The sequence below is a fragment of the Neofelis nebulosa genome, chromosome 11 (genome assembly GCF_028018385.1).
Source record: "Neofelis nebulosa isolate mNeoNeb1 chromosome 11, mNeoNeb1.pri, whole genome shotgun sequence".
NCBI lineage: Eukaryota > Metazoa > Chordata > Mammalia > Carnivora > Felidae > Neofelis > Neofelis nebulosa.
In genome coordinates this window covers 4,637,444-4,656,605 of record NC_080792.1, presented here as the reverse complement: position 1 = coordinate 4,656,605, position 19,162 = coordinate 4,637,444, and the positions used below count along the sequence as shown (strand labels likewise).

At 54.4% G+C, this 19,162-nt stretch overlaps 1 protein-coding gene across 2 annotated transcripts; it reads right to left on the bottom strand.

The window, feature by feature from the left end:
• Nucleotides 1-479: 479 nt before the first annotated feature.
• On the bottom strand, nt 480-19,090 carry DIPK1C (divergent protein kinase domain 1C). 2 transcript variants are annotated; one of them, XM_058691807.1, is made up of 4 exons: nt 18,641-19,056; nt 8,590-9,273; nt 4,082-4,246; nt 480-1,282 (listed from the first exon to the last, which is right to left on the bottom strand). In XM_058691807.1, exons 1-4 carry the CDS (start codon nt 18,848-18,850, stop codon nt 1,064-1,066), a joined length of 1,278 nt encoding a protein of 425 aa, XP_058547790.1. In that variant the 5' UTR covers nt 18,851-19,056; the 3' UTR covers nt 480-1,063. The 2 variants fall into 2 exon arrangements, with proteins under 2 accessions (XP_058547790.1, XP_058547791.1); XM_058691808.1 differs by lacking the exons at nt 480-1,282; nt 4,082-4,246 and adding an exon at nt 4,604-6,407 and having other exon boundaries at nt 18,641-19,090.
• Nucleotides 19,091-19,162: the final 72 nt, after the last annotated feature.

The following is a 19,162-nucleotide window of genomic DNA, read 5'->3' as shown; positions in this document are numbered from 1 at the left end:
GGTCACTTGCAGAGCACCTGCTGTGTCCCAGGTGTCCGGTAGAAAGGAGTTCCCTCCCGGTGGCTGCCCGGCTGGCCCCCCACGGGTTCACCCGCCTGCCCAGCGAGGGACCACGGGGTGGTTCCCTCGTGTCTCTCGTCTCTCAGGAAGGCCTCCCCGGGACTCTGCTGGAGGCACCTGCCAGCGTGCGGCATGGCGCCCGGGCCTCAGCGTTCGTGCCCTTGAGAGCAAGGCGCCCGCCTCTGACCCTGCCCGACGCCGACTGCGGCACTCGCTGTCCCCCACATTCTCGGGGACAACACGACGCAGTGCCAACCAGCCTGCATCTCCCGCGCCAAAGGCAGATGCACCGTGGCGGGCGGTAACGTGCTCCCTAACACAGTCTCCATAAAATCGACGGGACCCTCAGGAGGAAAACGGCTATACGCTGTCCCGACACGTCCTCTCCTGACGGATTACGTTTGCATTACAGGTGCAACTTCTGTTTTGACTGTATTTTATTCCAAAACAAAGGCAGCCCTCTTGTCCCAGAGGGGACACCCCTTCCCCTGCCCCGGAGCCTCCCGCGCTCCCTGCTCACGCTCGTTCAGGCAGGCACGTCCTCACGCATGCGTGCGCACACTCACGCGAGCACTCCCGTGTGAACACGCACACGGGCTCGTGTGCACGCACGTGCACTTTTTTAAATGCGGGCACGTGTGCAGGCAGGACAGCTGGAAGCCCTGGCTCTCAGGTGAGCACAAGCACGATCCTCAGAGTGGGATTTGTGCTGTTTCCCGACGAAGAGGCCCCCAAGAGGAAACCGCTGTACCTGCCTCCCTCGTGTCACTTTTAAAGGGTGGCAGGTCAGAGGCCAGCGCGGTGGCCTCCATCAGGAGCGAATCAAGCCAGGATGGGACAGAAGGACGCACATGAGGGCAGCTGGCGTGCGGTGGGAAGGGCATCAGCGATTTCACATTTCAGAAGGACCACAGCGACACCTGCGCGTGCACTCATTTGCATAGAGGAAACGTCCCATCCTTGAACCAACATAGAGGGAAGGGACCCAAGGCCACGGGCGTGGCTACTTCTCTGCCTCCTGCAGTTCCCTCTGTGTGGCTTGAAGGAGGCGCTGAAGCTTCCAGAACACGTCAGGGGCGGCTCCCGGGGCGCTGCCGGAGGTGCCCCGAGGGTCTGCGCATTCCTGGACCGCGTCCCGCAATTGTAGCTGAAGCGGGACGGAGACGGCAGAGGTCCTGAGACTGGAGGAGAACCAGTGGCGGAATATCTTGTCACAGACGACCTGAGGGGCAGGGGACAGAGTGGTTAGTGCAGGCTGCGAACCAACCACGGAGGCTCCGCAGGCCCAAGCAGACCGTGGCTCCTCCCATACAACCCCACCTGCCGAGGGAGGCGTCTTCCCACACAGATGGTCTGATTCTAAAAGTGCCTTCCCTTCTGGAACTTGAACCACTGGGCACCGGGAACAAGGTCCCACTCCCAGCCTCAACGCAGACGGGGAAGGGTCCCTGTCATCGAGTACACTTCCGAAGACAAAGGGGAGCAGAAAGTCCTGGGCGGCCAGTGCTGCGTAAGGAGCATCCCCTCGGCTGTGTGGCCGCATCACTGAGGTTGGGCTTTCTCGTGCATATTTGGTCACCATAACAAGCGACGACCCTCGGGTTGTCCTGAGGGTCCAGTGACATGTGGGGAGAAGTAGTCAGCAAATGTGATAGACTCACGGAGAAAAGTCTATACTAGAAGGGACTTTGAATCATTTTACTTCAGAAGCAGAAATGAAAATCAAGCCACCATCCCGTAGGGTATGAAATTCACTGATACTGGAGATCTCCTCCAACCTTCCACTTACACATGCTCCTGTTTCTAGAGCTTTCACAGGCTCCTCCTGCTGGGAGGGCTCCACTGAGAGGGGCGGGATTAATGTGCTTTATCTTTCTTTATCACACTGTTTGGGACTCACTGAGCAGAGGCCTCAGTGTTGTAGTTCTGCTTTTCACAGAAGACATGGAACTTTAACTTCTGATGAACCTTTTTTTTTAAATTTTTCTCTTTTTTTTTATTGTTTCTTTGTTTTATTTATCTTGAGAGAGCATGCAGGGAAGGGGCAGAGAGAGAGGGAGAGAGAGAATCCCAAGTAGGCTCTGTGCTGTCAGCACAGAGCCCCACATGGGGCTCGAACCCTTAAACCGTGAGATCATGACCTGAGTCTAAATTGGACACTTAACCAACTGAGCCACCCAGGTGCCCCAGGAATATTTTTAAAAGCAAATCACCTTATTTCTGTTTTAAATTGAGAATACGTGTGCAAAAATGTTAAATGTTCCCAAGGACAGACCGGTGTGCCTCCTGCTGATTGTCCAATGTTCTGTTCCCAGCTTCGTGAGGGGACCCCTTCCTTCTAGAGTATGCACACACACAAGCTGATACATGTTTTTCCCTTCTGTTCTACTTTGCACGAATGGCAATATATTACACACCCTCTTCCACACCTTCCACTCCCATCTAACAGAATACCAGGCAGAGCCTTGTAAGGATTTCTTGTTCACTTTAATGGCTGCACCTCAAATGTGTAGGTAGATCATAAATTATTTAACTAGTTTCCTACTGATGGAAATGAGATTGTTTACTAATTTTTGCTATTAGAACAAAGTTGCAGTAAATATCTTGCCTGTATGTCATTTTCATTTTGCACCTATGACTGAATTTCTAGAAATGGAATTTCTGGGCCAAAAGATATGTGTGTTTTTTGTTTTGGTAGATGTTGCCAAATTGACCCTGTGGAAAGTTGTGCTGAGATACACTCTCATGCAATGTGTGATGAGAACGCTGGGCTCCCCCTCCCCAACACGTGTGTTGTCTTTCATTTTTGCCAACTGGTGGGTGAAATGGTGTAATTTGCGTTGTTCCTAGCAGTCAGGGTGATGATGTGACATTGTACTTCCTTTCCAGTGAATGGCCTAGTTGATATCCTTTGCTCACACTTCCATCACATTGTTGACCTTTTCCATATTAATTTGCAGACACTCTTTACACAGTGAGGACATTATCCCCTTGCTTTGGTTGGCTTCCTAGAGAGCAGACTGTGAGATGGAGATCTGCAGGCAGGGATTTACTGAGACGCGGTCCATGGACCTGCGGGAGGAGGAAAACTGTTCCTTACTGAGGCCGGGACTGGGCTTTGCATACGGCCCCTCTCCCACTGACCGATCCCTGGATGCTACCCCCAGCATGTGGAGGGGCCATGGCAAAGACTCTGCTGGGCAAGCGCATTCCCGGGGGACGCTCCCTGAGCCTCGGCAGCAGCCGGTGGATGAGGAACCCTCTGTCCTCTATGCTCCTGGTCTGTACGAGCAATTGCAAATATTTGCCTGTATTTTGGGGGATTTTGTTTTATTTCGTTTTTGCTATACGGATTTTTTAAAGATAGTTAAATTTCTCCTTCCTGTGGCCTTCTGAGCTCAGAAAGACCTTCTTTACTCTCAGATAATATTTTAAATTCTCCCAGTTTTACTCTGGCACACTGAGGATTGTATTTTTTATGAGTAAGTACATGAGCCTCTGGAATGGAGTTTGGTGAGGAGTGAAGTAGGAGTTAATGTGGTCCTTTGTTACGCCCCATCACCCAGCTAACCGACACCATTCGTTGCATAACCCAGCTTTCCTTCCGCCGGCCTGAGGGCGACCTTTGCCACTTATGAAACACCCATGTGTCATTACGTCTATCTCTGAAATTTTAAAAAATTCTATTCTTTTGCTCTGTGCATCAGGGCAGGGATAATTTTTTGAGTAAAACTTCAAGTTAGAAAAGTAATACGTTAGGAGGAAATGGGGAGCTGAATCATGGGCTCCGCTGGCCGCCCTGTCCATCAGACCCCCAAGGGTCGTTCGGCCAACAGCCCCATGGGACAGACGAGACAAATGACCACCCCAACTCCTGATGTCCCTGTCCCCACTGAGCACATCAAGCCCAGGTGGCGTGGAAGAGGGGACCTGGGCCATATGAATGGGGTGCCACGGCACGGTGGGCAGCGACAGCCAGAGAGGACAATGTCCCCCAGCCCACGCGGTGGCGGCTGCTTACCTGCAGGTTGCTGTTGACTCTTTCTGCTCCACACTTGTGGGCTCGCAGATCACACTTTGAAAAACAGTCAAAGAAACTGCAGTCCTCATCCCTCGTGCAATTCTGCTCAAGAATTTCCCTCATTTTGGGTTCAAAAAAGGCCATGTCCACGTCGATGGCCACCACCTGTAACCAAGCAGCACATGGCCATCACAAAGACTCTTGGGGCCCAGCACATGGTTGTCACAAGGACTCTTGGGGCCCAGAGCATGGCTATTATAAGGACTCTTGGGGCCCAGAGCATGGCCATCAAAAGGACTCTTGGGGCCCAGCTCATGGCCATCACAAGGACTCTTGGGGCCCAGCACATGGTTGTCACAAGGACTCTTGGGGCCCAGAGCATGGCCATCAAAAGGACTCCTGGGGCTGTCATGAGGATGCCAGGGGCCCAGCACATGGCCATCACAAGTACTCTCGGGGCCCCCAGCTCATGGCCATCATGAGGACCCCCCGGGGGGGCCAATGCAGAGGGAGCCAGTGTGCCTCTGCTCTCTGAGGTGCAGGCTCCTACAGATTGCAGGATCGCAGAACGCTGCCTGCCAGAAAGAGGGGCCCCGGCCAGGCTGGGGGCCGCATGCTTCACTCACACAAGGGCCCGGCATAGACCACATCGCAAGGCTTTCCCTGCCAAAAGGACATTTGCCATCACTCGTGAAAGCCTAGGATCCGGAACTCTGACTACAAGTATCGCTTTTCAACTTGAAACATTTTTTCGGCTGTAAAAGTAGAATCTTTGCAATTTCTTACAAATAAATGAACTCCCCCTCCATTGCTTTATCACTTTGGTCTCTGACCTTCAAGGCTCAGAATTATGAAAGCCATGAATATAGATAATTTATCCTCATGAATAGAAGCTACAGAAGAAAACTGCCTTCAAGGGGCAGGTCCGTGGGGGTGCCGGTGAATGTGGAGGGCAGGACGTAGGTTGTCTATTTATGGCATATGTGTGACCTACACCAACTGGTTTCCTCCTGACTGGCTGGATAGAAACGTGGCTGGGAAAGGCAGTGTGAAAGCTCCTGAATTAGGTCTGATGCCCGTGGACCCTCGTCCAACAGCATCAAATACAAAACGCCACTGTCAGCCTGAGAACAGGGTGGAGCTCCTGGAATTTCAGATTTATCTTCCTGGCTTCAAACCAAATAGGCTTCAAAACCAGAAAAAGAAATAACATCTACATGATGCGGATTTTCCTCCACAACCTGAATGTATTAAAAAAAAAAAAAAAAAAAAAAAGCTGATCTCAAACTTGATAAAACCTGGAGTCTGCCCAAATCATGCAGTTCATAGCTTCAAGGTGTTAACAAAGAGCTTTTGGAAGATTTGATGAGTTCGATGGAGTCTGCGACATTTCACAAGCCTTCACAGGTCACCCTCCAAATACCAGCCCTTCCTCCGGCCTTTGGTAGCATCTCAAAAGACGCATTGGTTGGGGTTCGTGTCCTCCTCAACTTGGTGGTGTTGGGAGCTATGCTCCCCAGTTTGGGTTTTTGTTTTTCCCTCTGGAGTGATGCCAAGAGGCAGTAAACTTTCTTGGGGATGATTCAGTAAAACAGAAGAGGAAAAATACACTCTTTCAAAATATATGGAGAATAATGAAAATAAAAAATACAGAACTTTTCCCTACTCAAGAGCTTTGCCTAATTACTAATTCAGGCACAGCAAGCAGAAATTATAATTTTACTCAATTTTTCCTGTCTCATTATTTCACTGTGTACCCTAGTTAATACACAAAAATATATATTAGGCGGTGCTCACATACCTATCGTCTCAGTAATTTATTATAGGGACTACATGGTCTCTCTTCTTTCCATACTTTCCGACATTCTCCCCGGCTTCCCCTGGGCCCCTACCTGCGATTTCAGCTCTTTACAACTTCTCTCTCCCATCTCTGATTGCTCCCTTCTCACCTCCCAGGGAGAGCCAGATTTGGTTTTCAGTGCATAATGGAGAACGGATTATAGCTATTGTGAGCATAACTGTACGCACCTAAAATAAGAACAGCAACCAAGCCAACAGAGAAACCTGAGTAAGTTTTCTTAACCAGAATCGAGAGAATCATAACATTCTTCCCGCACGGAATTACTTCACTTGCGTCTCACCAAACTTTCTCCGGGCATCAGACTAGAAAGGGTTGGGGATTATTTCATTCTCCACTGAAAAGTGTGGCTCTGGGGCAGGAAACGTATCTGTTCGAAAGGAGCATTTGCGGGCAGTGGTTCGGGGGGCACAGAGCGATGGCGTTTCCCAGCTGTTCCTTGGCAACCACTGGATAAATTCTCAGGATCTATAAGTGGGGGACCCAGAGAAAGTGAGTGACTGTATGTGCTGGTCGCCACATCCCACCCCCAGAGGGTCAGACCCAGCAGGTCTTGGCGGGGGGAGGCAGAGAATTCGCATTTCTAACAAGTTCCCTGGTGATGCTGATACTGCTGGGTTTCATTAAAGTTGTAAAATCACAGGTAAAGTTAACTTCTTGAGACTCAGCATGTAAGGAGGTGAATAATGCCAGGGTTAGGCAAACGGGACCCTCTGTCCTTCTTTCCCCTTCCCCCCTGAGCAAGAACTCAGGCAGAGGTAAGGGCCTGTGCACCCCAGCACAGTCCACAGGGCACAGCCTGGGCTTGAAAGTGTCGCCGTTATCTCATCGAACAAATATCTCCTGCCTATTGTGCACAAGATACTGGAAGGCACAACCCTGATGCAGTGCGCAAGCCAGCAACATGCCATGCTTCCCTTTCCCCCGGGGAAGACCCGTCAGCCCTGCCTCCTTCCTACGGCCTTTTCTGGGAACCTAGCCCAGACAGCCTCTCAGTTCCCTCAACTGTTACTGCCCCTGTTGAGTTCCACTCACTGACACTCCATGACACTCACTGGATGAATAAACGGGTGTCAGATAACTGCCAAAGCCAGGGGTTGTGAGTGGACACCCCACACCTCCTTTCCCAGGGCCTTGGGGTGTCTGCGTTCCCAGGATTTCTCTGAGAAAGAGAACGGTGGTCCTACAAGTCTAGCACATAAACCTTCTGCTCACGAACTGGGGAAGCCTCGGCTGGGATTTCAACTCCAAAAATACCCTGGCGGAGTCCTGGGCTGTCCCTCCCCCTCACAACCACGTCTAGAGGTCTCATGGAGCCCAGGGTATTGCAGACGGACCCTCCAGGAACCTCCCAGAGCCTTCTGGAACCTCTCAGCTCCTTCCCTTCCACACTTTGAGCCACTCCCAGCTCATCAGTCCCTCTGGGGCAGTCAGGGACAGGGCATTAGGACAAAGCGTTTGGGCAAGTTCCCACAACGCTGTTCGCAGTGACAAAGGCTTGGTTGGGAAAGGGGTTTACACAGGTGGCAAATTTAATTTTGTAGGTTTCAGGCTGTCGTAGGAAGGCACTCTCATGTCACCTGCCACGGAAGCCCTTGGCCGGCAGTAAGAGTACCCTCTTTGCATCCCTTTCTGTTTTTCACCAGGATGCAGAGCACCGTTCCGCCATGAGCCGGCACGCTCAGCGGCCAGGTCTCTGGTGTGGCTCCCGCGAAGTCGGCCTGGCCGTTCGCTCACCAGCACTGGCAGTGGACAAGCTAACTGACCGCAGCTTGTGGAGGAGGGGGCCCGGGACACGGCCCCCTCCCCAGCGCCCATCCCACACCACACCTACTTCTTCGGAAGTGGTCCCAGCGCTTGCCCGGGCACGGGGCAAGGACGCATCAATCTGACACGTGGGTGTAGCCTAGTTGGGGGGAAGCGGGAGGGGATTATCTTCTCATGAAACACCGAGTCCCTCCTGCCATTGCTTCTCCAGCACCTTTAATTCCATGAACGCCTGCATTGTCCAGAGTGGGAAACGGACTTCACCTGCTGCTACAGAGCAGCACAGAGCCAGATGCTTCCCCCCGGCAGGATTTTCCCTCGTAGGAGCTGCCAAAACTCCACTTGTCCCTCTAGAAGCCCTGCCCATGGAAGGGAGACTAGCTAGGACCTCTCTAGGAAGAAAGGACCAGAAAACGTCTCCTGTTATCTCAGAGCATGGACAGGCAGAAAGCAGCAGCCCCAACTGGCTGTTGTACCAAAGCTCCCAAAAGCCACCTTTCCTTGTCATCCTCGGTGGCTCCTGCTCTCCTGAAGACTGTTTTCTGAGTCAACGAGAGCTCACTTTCAAATTAGTCTACAATGCGGCGAAGCTGCTTTGGAGAAGCCAGAACAGCCATTAGGAAGGACGCCCCTTCCCCTGCCGGGCCCTCCGCCCCCTACCAGGCACCTTTCCTTCTAGTTCCCGTTCCTGGAGGATGGGGGTGCAAGGTGCACGCGTTGTTAAAATTCTCTCATTAACACCCCAAAAGGAGGTGGCGTGGCAGGTCTGGGTTGTCCAGGCTAGAAGGTTCCAGAAGCTGCCAGGGGTCCCCCGTGACTTCCGAAACCTCTCCTAGATTCTCGGTCCTCCACATGACACACACACCCTCCCCGAGCCACTCACCGTGAAGTCACTCCTGATGGCAAAGTTTTCGGGCTTGACGTCGCAGAGGTGGAGGCGGTGGGAGAAGTCGTCGTCGAAATGGCTCACCATGTCCAGGAAGCTGAGCGCCATGTCGCTGATGGCCTTGGCCTGGCCCCGGCCGCCCCGGGGGGCGCCTGCGGCCCCGTCCAGGGGGAAGAGGGCCCTGTGGCGGGGGCTGCCCGCGGCCAGGTACTCCACCGCATAGAAGTGGCCGCAGGAGCCCAGCACGGGCGGGGCGTGCCGGCTCAGGTCCTGCAGCAGGCTGAACAGGACGAACTCCTCCTGCTGGACCAGGGACCACAGGGTGGCCAGCTGGCCCAGCCAGCGACGGCCGCGCCTCCGGGGCCACAGCGGCCCCAGGCTGCCGTTGGGCAGCTCCAGGCCCAGGGCGTTCCTGACCTCACCGGCCACCACCAGCAGCAGCTCGGCCTCCGGGAAGTCCTGGCCGCCGTCCTCGGCCGCGTCGTCCGGCAGGCTGAGCGGCTGGAAGCTGGAGAAGGCCTCCTCCTTGGACTTGAGGATGACGGGCCGGCCGCGCCAGTCGGCCTGCAGCACCTTCTTGCCTCTCTCGTAGTACAGACAGCGCTGGTAGCTCAGTGTCCCCGCCACGCACAGGTCCTCGCAGAGGTCCCCCACCAGCACGCCGCCCCGGTACTCCTGGCACTGGAAGGAAGGGGACAGTCGGTCACGGGGCGGGCAGGGGGAGCAACGAGGCCCGGCCCTGCGCTCAGGGCGCTGCCAGACAGCTGTTGAGAGAAACCTGTCAGGTGTGAGCCACGCGGGCTATTTGGGTCCCTGAGTTAAGGAAGCGAGGGACTTAAAGGAGCCGCTCGTATTTGTCACGTGATTCGAGCAGGCCCAGGCCCCGAGAGTCGGCACAGCGGAGGCGAGAAGCAGGCCTCCCCCATCCAGCCCTGCGATGCTGGGAAAAGCCTTTCGCCTGCTGGCTCCCGCTTCCCTGAACCGCGCCGGACTCTGGCCACACATCTGGGCTGCCCCGGGGAGCTCTGACCCCCTCTGCCAGCAGAGAATGGCAGTCAGAGCCCAGAAGGTGGGTCCCCGGCGAGCCTCACCTGGTACCCAGGGCCGGCCACAGGAAGGACCTCTCCTGCAGGCGTGTTCCCTCAGTCTGCTGTTCGTGACACCAAGGAGGGTGGCCTACAGGGCCAGCAGCTCTGGAAGGATTACAGGGGTGCGGAGGAGAACCCACCACAGGAAGCGGGAGTCAGAAGGGGCCTCGTGGACGATGGTGTCAGCACAGCTGGAGAGGACAGGCACCGGGGACACAGGAGCTGCTTGGGATACATTCTAGAAGTGTTGGGTGTGTTTGGCTCCCGGCGGTGGTGAGGAAGGTCCAGGAGCCCTCAGATGGGCGTTTCTCCTACTCGAGCAGCTCTTAGGATGGGTTCCACACGAGGGGACCCGGCGACCCCACCACCACATTACAAACATCCCTCAGAAGACGGTCCCGTGGGCCCTGGCCGGTGGTCCCGCTGGGACGAGGTAGAAGGGGGAGGACCGAGCTGGTGCGGAACAGAGTAAAATGAAGGACCGTTTCTCGGTTCCCTCCTTTGTTTTATCTTTCGGGAAACCTACAGCCCTAGACACTTTAAGTCCACCTGCTCTCCCCCACCCCCTCCAGACGCATCCTCCCTCCACGTGGGCACACGCGGGCCTCGCCTTCTGCTGCACCTTAAGCAAGGGGGCCACCCGGTCCTCATCAGGTGATGAGACAAGGGCAGGACCACCACGTCGTCGTCTTCACTCTGGCTCGTGCACGACCAGGTGCCCAGAGTGACAAGCTGGAGCTCAGCACGGTGCGGCTCAGCCACGCCCGGCTGCGCCACGGCATCCCTGGCGGCTGCCCCACCGCCCTGAGCCTCGTCTCCCCTCCCTGCAGCTCACCTGTCTGCCTCCCTTGCTCGGTTTTCGGGCAGGCTGTGAGAAAAGTGTGTGGAAACCATTCATTCATTCAAGTGCTAAGACATCACGAGATGCCCTTGAACGGTGGCCGGGTACCTAATTCCAGGCCCTTCAGAGGCTGTGGTCGTCCACGCTCTCGGCTTTGTACTGTAAGTGGCTCAAAGTCAATGTACTTCCAATGCCTGGATGTGTGAACAACTCCAAAATGCAGAAAACCCTGAAAAGACAACCTTTTCGTGACTCTCTGAGCCTCACGTGGAATCAAAACCCAACTGAATAGTGTGTGAGGCTGTTAGTCTGCAGGTCTTTGACTTGGTGAGAATTTGCATAGATTGTGCTGCAGAATTATTTTGTTTGATTACTGGTTCCGCTTCATATCCAAAATATAAGGTATATGCCCCATATTATCTTTTCAATGCCCCCAAAAGTGTGCATTTGAAAACATATGCCTGGCCCCAAAGTGTGAGAAAAAGGATTGGGGACCTTCATAAATACTCTAGTTTAATTGTTCAAAGCATACATTACCAAAATGCTTATTAAAAAGAAATATTCCAGGGTGCCTGGGTGGCTCAAGTCGACTAAATGTCCAACTTTGGCTCGGGTCATGATCTCATGGTTTGTGAGTTCGAGCCACATGTTGGGCTCTATGCTGACAGCTCAGAGCCTGGAGCCTGCTTCGGATTCTGTGTCTTCCTCTCTCTGTGCCCCTCCCCTGCTTGCTCTCTCTCTCTTACTCTCAAAAATAAATAAAACATTTTTAAAAATTAAAAAAAAAAAAAGAAACATTCTGAGATGTTTAGTGGCTCAGTTGGTTAAGCGTCTGACTTCGCCCCAGGTCATGATCTCGTGGCCTGTGAGTTTGAGCCCCGCATTGGGCTCTGTGCTGACAGCTCACAGCCTGGAACCTGCTTCAGATTCTGTATCTCCCTTTCTCTCTGCCCCTCCTCCACTCACACTCTGCCTCTCTCACTCTCTCAAAAATAAATAAACATTAAAAAAATTAAAAGGAAAAAAAAGAAATATTCCCAGTTCTTAAAAGAAGTAAGTGGAGGGGCGCCTGGGTGGCGCAGTCGGTTAAGCGTCCGACTTCAGCCAGGTCACGATCTCACGGTCCGTGAGTTCGAGCCCCGCGTCGGGCTCTGGGCTGACGGCTCGGAGCCTGGAGCCTGTTTCCGATTCTGTGTCTCCCTCTCTCTCTGCCCCTCCCCCGTTCATGCTCTGTCTCTCTCTGTCCCAAAAATAAATAAAAAACGTTGAAAAAAAAAAATTAAAAAAAAAAAGAAGTAAGTGGATTTTCGGGACCGTTTCAGGAAGTACCAGGACAAGAGCTTGGAAGACCCAGGCCACGCCATGTGACTTGACCCTGGGAGTCTCCTGGGAGCCCTTTCTGCCTTTGTGGCCTTTCCATCTCCGTGTATCATGCTGGGCGGTGGATGTGTCACACTTGCCAAACGCTAGGATTCAAGCAACGGAGTCCTGTGCCGGTGGTGAATCTGACCCCGGAGCCTGGGGATGCCCTCCTGTTGCTGGGGCAGCCTTTTTGTCTTTGGAAAACAGACACCTGTAATGAAGCTGCGTTAACAAACACCCGCACCACTGTTTCAAGCACACTCCATGCTGCAGTCACCTTTAACGTATTTAACGTTACCACAATGTTGGCAAAATGCCATCCTTCTAATTCCAAGGCTTGGGGTCAAGAACTGAGTGTTGAAAGCATCAGGACCCTCTGAGTCACTCACTGTCTGCTTAGAATTGCTTCCATATCACCCCTGGTAAGAAAGCTGACTCAGGCTCCCCTGGGACCTTTCAGGCTCCTCGTGGAGGAGAGGTGGGGATGAAAGGGTTAAGTGGTCTAGCCGACCAGGAGCAGAAAGGTTATGAAGGATGGAAATACCGTGGGGCATTCATCTGACTTGTAGTTTTTCTCCTACTCTCTCTGGAATTTACAGAGTTTCACATTTCTTCAGTAAACCTGATCAGAAAATAAAAACTTTTTTTGATTTCCTTATAAAGCCCTCAAATTCCTCTTTAAGTATGATTTCCAAAGCTATTTGATTAAATTCCAGAACGCTTTTAGAGTGTTGTCACATTTGTAACTTGATCAAAAGTGCTTTTGTATGAAGTACAGAACAGACAAAGAGCAGGTGACGGCACCTGTCTGGTGGGAGGAGGGGAGTCCTGGGCTGATAGAAGGGAGGAGATGGACAGAGTCCACTGGACGGTGAGTGGGGAGTGCGGAGGGCGTCAGCTACGATGGCCCGGGGCTTTACTTTCATCCAGAACTGTTCCTGGCCAGGAGAGACACCTGTGGGCCAAGAAGACCCCTCCAATCCTCTGAGGCTGTCAATGGCCACGGGCAAGGGCTTGCTTCAGCCACCCCCAGCCAGCTCCAAATGAACCATGCCACTCTCTCTCCCAACTTAACCCAGCCGACCGTGAGCTGAGCCACTATCCACTACAGGTACCAGGCTCAGGAGTTCCCAGAACAGCGGTGGCTGCCTTCCAAACTCATAAAGGACAGCAGAGTATGACCTGTGCAGGATAGGTGCACAGCCAGGCTTGGCTCCGGGTGGACTGGGTTTGTCTCCCAGCTCGGTGCCCCCAGCAGCTGTGGCTAGTTTCCAGGTCTGTAGCATGGGGTGCTAATACGGTGTCACAGGAGACCTGTGAAGGTCAGCCAAGGTCACAGGTGCAGAGGACCTGGTCATCTCAGTGATGACCCCCCTCTCCAGCCCTGGTCATTAGGCGGCCGGAGGTGGGGGAGGCTTCTTCTTGGAGAGAGGCTCCTGAGTTCAGTGTTGAAAGCCAAACGGCAGGTGCGCCTAGCAGACGAGGAGACAGAGGGCAGCTCCTTTTCCGGGAACAGCCTGTGCAAAGAGCTGGAGTTGCAAAGTGGCCTGGTATGTTCAGAGAACCAGATCTGGGTCAGCAGCGTGGGAGGCAAAGTTAGGGCCAGCAGCTGTGTGTGATCGAGGGGGCTGGCCTATGAAAAAATGCCGGGTCTCTGCCAGACAAAACTGCTTCTGGCCCCCAAGTGCCAGATCAACCTTCCCAGGGAGACAGCCCCCCTGCCCCTGGGGGTCCTCACCTCTGTCCTCTGCCCCCAGCTCTCCATCCACCACACTCACCTGCGATATCCTCTCCCCCACCGGCTCCCCACCACACAGTGTCGTCTACAAAACTACCCTGAACAGATGAAATTGAGTTCAACTCAAATGAAAGTCTCTACGGCGTTGCCCCTACAAATCTGGACGGCGACTCCAAACAGGAGTCGCAAGACATTTTGAACAACGGAATAATCATCGAATTGGGGGTAGAGCCCATCCGTTTTGGAGGGGAACATTACTATGGGCCGTTTTCTGAAGCTTAACACGTTGGGGCGTCAGTGTGCCTCCTGCGCGGCTGGCAGCTTGCGGGGAGGCAGTGTCGGCCATCGCAAAGGCCGGGAAGTGGAACGGGGTGCCCCGAATCCCAGGGGGGCCTGCCAGCTGCCGTAGGTGAGGCCTCAGATCTGTGCCCTAACTTCTGGTGCCCCCGTCACCCAGCTCGTCCTAGGAGAGAATTTGCTTTACAACAGGGTACACACAGCGTGGTTAGTCAGAGCCACTCTTTGTCAGCACCCTGTCTGAGGATGTACGTTTGCCACTTCCGTTCCCACTCCCTTATACACAGTGTGAAATTCATCCACTGTGGCTGTGCTGGTTCCAGTGATGGACTGGTCTGCAGCATCTTTTTGCATGTCTGAGCCTCCTAAACACAGAGAAAAGAACTAATCTCCTATTTGAAAAACAACGAATTTAGCAGGGTGCCTGGGGGGCTCAGTCGGTTGAGCTTCCAACTCTTGGCTTACGCTCAGGTCGTGAAATCAGCGTTCAGGGGTTTGAACCCCATGTTGGGCTCTTGGCTGACAGTGTGGAGCCTGCTTGGGATTCTCCCTCTCCTCTCTGTCTCTCTCTCTGCCCCTCCCCTGCTCTCTCTCTCTCTTTCTCTCAAAAATAAACCAGCACTTAAAAAAAATAAACAAAAAATAAAAAACAGTGAACTTAAGTACAAACTACAAGTTTACAAGCTAATTAAAAATTGTCATCATGTTAGAGACAATAGTGAAATTACTTTATGTGCCGCATGTCTTATTGAAGTAGCTATTTTTGAGCTCAAAAAAGCAGTTTATTCACTTCAACTCAATTTTTAAAATCACTTTTCTCTGCATATGAAGGGGTGTTGCCAGCGTGGAGACAGGTACAACCCTGTGCCCAAATGAGTGCACGTATAAAATCCACAGGTATCATATTGAAAAAAAAATTAATAAACTCTCCTTGTAGTTGACTGGCATTTTGTGATTATCTGAGCTCACAGCGGGTTGGCATTTCTAGCCTACATGCGTGCATACAAACACACACTGCCAGAATTCTCAGGTCTGGTAGGAAGCGTCTCAGAGGCTGTTGGTTAGGATCTCTCCAGCGTGTATCATGGTTCTCAGGCAAAACCAAAACCTGTCCACTCTAGTCTGGGAAACTGCTGGCGGGGTCCCGGAGGTCATGCCTAAGGGCTGGGTTTTCTTTTGTGTATCTGTTCTTGTTTTCGAGGGGCATTAAGTCTCTATGTGGTTAGCAACATATCCCACTATAGAATTCCTCATCTGAGCCGTTATCTGTGCATTGCAAAATCTCAGAACACTGAGCCAGTTCACCGTCCAGCCCTTCTTGGCCCCTGGAAATGCCTTAGAAGATACATATCACAAACATGGCCAAAGCACTCAGAAAAATGGAGTCCTTCCCTCCTGTAAAATCTTTCCGGATGCTGTAGTCCCACTGGGGTCATGGGGTTTCTACCACAGCAAAGAAAGGTAAGCCTGCCCTATGAAGAAGCATTCTGTACTGGAGGCAACTAAGTTCATCACTGGGGAAGCCACCTCTTGTGCTGGAGTTTCCACTACCAAAGTGCACAGGGTTACACACGGGCTCTATGACGCAGTGCGCCATCAGGATACTCTACCTCTGTGGGGCGCCGTTTCCCATCTCTGAAATGAGGACAGTAAAAGCCCATACCCCCCAGGGGTTGTGGAGGGGGACGTAATGAAATAATACAGGGAAAACAACTTTGCACAGGGCCTTCCCGGAGTCAGCCCAGCGGGCACCTGCAACATCTCTCTGCGGCCGTGTGAAGCGCTCTGCAAGCAGAATGGGGGAGCCGGGGTTGTAAATAATCAGACACAGCATAAGGCTCGCCAGCCTGGGGTGGCCCCTGTCACAGCTCGCCGGAAAAGAGGGGCTCTAGAAACCTCACGGAGAAGTGGAAGGGGGCTTACGGATGTCTTGATTATGAGATGTGCTGGAAAGCCACGGCGCAGAGGAGCGCAGCAGTCTGACTCAAAAAATGCAAAGCTAGGAGACGGAGGGCTCGACTCCTTGGAGAAATGCCAGCTGGCTCTTCCAGCCCTCCCCTCGTCCAGGGCCATGGAGCGCACTGGGCTCCCTCGGCAGGCGGGGTACCTCTCGGGGGTGCCAGCAGGCCCGACTCCCAGCCACTGGAGCTCTGCACCTTTGTCTACAGATTCCCCCGCAGGCCGGCAATGGCACCTGTCATGCCGGAGGCCTGGGACACCAGCAGGCACTCACCATCTCTGCCAGGGCGGGAGGGGGCTCCCTGTGGCTCCCCCTGAGCTTGGTATTCAGAGGGAAAGCTAATGAGGGCCTGGAGAGCAGTCAGAAAAATAACAGCCCGTTTTCTTATGAAGGACAAAAGCCAGGCAGGATGCATTGAAAGTGCCTGGGAGCCGGGAGACAGAGGGCCGATTCAGCTGGAGTCCTGGGAGGCCACAGTGCCGGCCTCTGCCCGGCAGCCAGGGCCCAGCAGAGTCTGCGGTGCGGACCCCGCCGTGCTGTTGCGACCCTGCTCTAGTCCAGAGTGTCCCGGGGAGCTGGGAACCAGCGTGCTGAGGGGGGCTGACATGAGCACATCCAGAATGGAGAAGGTAGAAGGCAAGGAGGCAGGGAGAGAGGCAGAGAAGGCCAAGCCCCGAACGCGTGTAAGAAATAATGGCCTTGAGTAGGGCGGCCAGGTGACGCGCCCCAAAAACTCAGTTCATTGACACAGGGTCAGACGAACTTCAGGGAGACAGACAGAGGCGGCGTTCCGATTCGTTCCTTTGGCCACGGGCGGGATTGAGAGGCTTCGGGAGCAGAATCCATCATTCCAGCTTCGTGTTGACTCAAAGTGAGCCCAGATGGCTGCCATTGGAGATACAACGGTAGAGCCTCTAACCAGAATCGGTTTTAATTTATGGGCTGGAATGCTGGGAAAGTTATGATTAGCTCAATTATATTAGGCCATATAATTTCCATTAGTCCTTTTCCCACTTAACCAAAGACAACTACATGAAAATAGCATTTTTATTTTAATGTAAAAGATTACTGTATTATTTTTGTAAACAGCTATTCAATCCTGGCTACACTATTTTTGCTCATTAAAAGTAGTCAGTCGCCCTAAAAACAGCGGCGGGGCGGCGGGGGGGGGGGGGGGGGAAGCCTTTATAAGTGAAAGGAGTTTTTACATAGGTCACTGAGAAACTCAATGAGTTGTTACCAAGTTACAGAAAACTTGATAGAACTTCAGTGTCAGGGTCCATACATGCCTGGTAATGGATGGATGACTGATAGACAGGATGCAGAGAATCCGTGGTGAGGGTCTTACTTGCATTATTATGAGTTCATGATGACACATGTCAGACTCCATCAGGGAATACGATTTTTGTTCATTTGTGTGTTTCACTCACTTCTTTAATTTTTCCAATCTCAAGAATTTTTTAGGGGCGCCTGGGTGGCGCAGTCGGTTAAGCGTCCGACTTCAGCCAGGTCAGGATCTCGCGGTCCGTGAGTTCGAGCCCCGCGTCAGGCTCTGGGCTGATGGCTCGGAGCCTGGAGCCTGTTTCCGATTCTGTCTCCCTCTCTCTCTGCCCCTCCCCCGTTCATGCTCTGTCTCTCTCTGTCCCAAAAATAAATAAAAAACGTTGAAAAAAAAATTAAAAAAAAAAAGAATTTTTTAAACCTTTAGGCTCTGAAGTTTTGAAAACCTACACTCTCAAAACACCCACTCATATGTCAGCAATCTGTCTGTAAACTTCCCATGCGTTTTTTTTTTTTCTTCCCCTTCGGGATTTCTTAGAAAATAATTTTTCACAGCAAATGCTTCTATGGTCACTGTTTTAGGAAGCGGACAACCGCTTAAAAAACCAACGGAACAGTAGTTGCCAGTGTCTTGGCCTTTTTGGCTTTCCTTGCGGGGATTCCTATCTTTCCTCAAGTCGCCCAATGCGCATAATCTTCCCGACCAAACCGAGACTGAGCAGCACCCAACGTTTGGACTCAGCGAAAAGAGCATCTGGGACCCAGTGCGCCAGGCAGCCTGCAAGCCGACGCTGTGTCTCTGACCGCCCGGCCCGCCTAGGACCCCTCAGGCCCACCCCTCTTAGAGGAGACTGCGGTCTCGACCCCCGGGACCCCGGTCTGCCGGGGTCCCCTGGCCTGAGCGCGCTCCGCCGGGGGTCCCACAAGCCGCGCAGGGGAGAGCCGCGGCTTTGGGGCGCAGGGAGACAGGGGCCCTACCAGCCGCCTGCACTGCGCTCGGAAGGGACCCCCAGGTTGGAATCCCAGAACAGCCGCTGGGCGAGGCAAGCAGACCCGAGAGGCAGAGGCGTGGTCCCCGCCGCCGAGCCCCGCCGCCGGCCCGCGCCCTCGCCAGCGCCCCGAGCCCGGCCGCACTACAGCGGACGCGGGCGGCGAGGCGCGGCCGGAGACTCAGAGCCGACCTGCAAACTTTCCGAGCGCGGACTCGGGGGCGGCAGGGCAGCAGCTGGGCAGGAAGACTCTTGGGACAAAGGACCAATTTTGGCGACAAGGGAGAGACACCTCCGCGCTCCCGCAGAGGACTCCGGAGCGGAGAGACCGGGTTGTCCGCATGCATCGGGCACTCCCTCCACCCCCCCCCCCACCCCACACACACACCATGGGTGCCGCGGCCGCGCCCGGCTCCCGGGGCCCCCGGGACGGTGTCCCGCCCCGTGCCCCCGGGGAGCGCGGCGCGGGCTCGGTGCGGCGGCGGGACCTACCAGCGCGGCCAGGATGCGCCGGCTCTTCTCGTCGGTGCAGCGCTCGGAGAGGACGCCCGGATGCGCGCGGAGCAGCAGCGCGGCCGCCAGCACCCAGCCCGCGGTCCACGCAGCGCAGGCCAGCAGCGCGCCCCGCCCGCACCGCCCGCACCGCCCGCACCGCCCGCGCCGCCCGCGCCGCCCGCACCGCCCCGGCCCGCTCCGCGCCATGACCCGCCGCCCGCGCCCCGCGCTCTCCCCGCGGCTCCGCCGCTCGGCCCGGCTCGGCGGGGGAGGGGGCGCGGGGGTGAGGCAGCGCGAGGGGAGGGGGAGGCCCGGCGGCCCGGCCCGGCCCGGGGGTGGCGGCGGGGGGTGGAGTGTCCGCCGGCCCCCGCCTGCGCGCCACCCGCGCGCCGGGCGAAGGGGGCGTCCGCTCGCCGCTCCCGGGGTCTGCGCGCTGCGCGCCCTGCTCCGCCCGCCACACCCTGCCACCTTTTCCACTTTTTTTTTTTTTTTTTTTGCACCTTTTCCCCAAGAAGACCA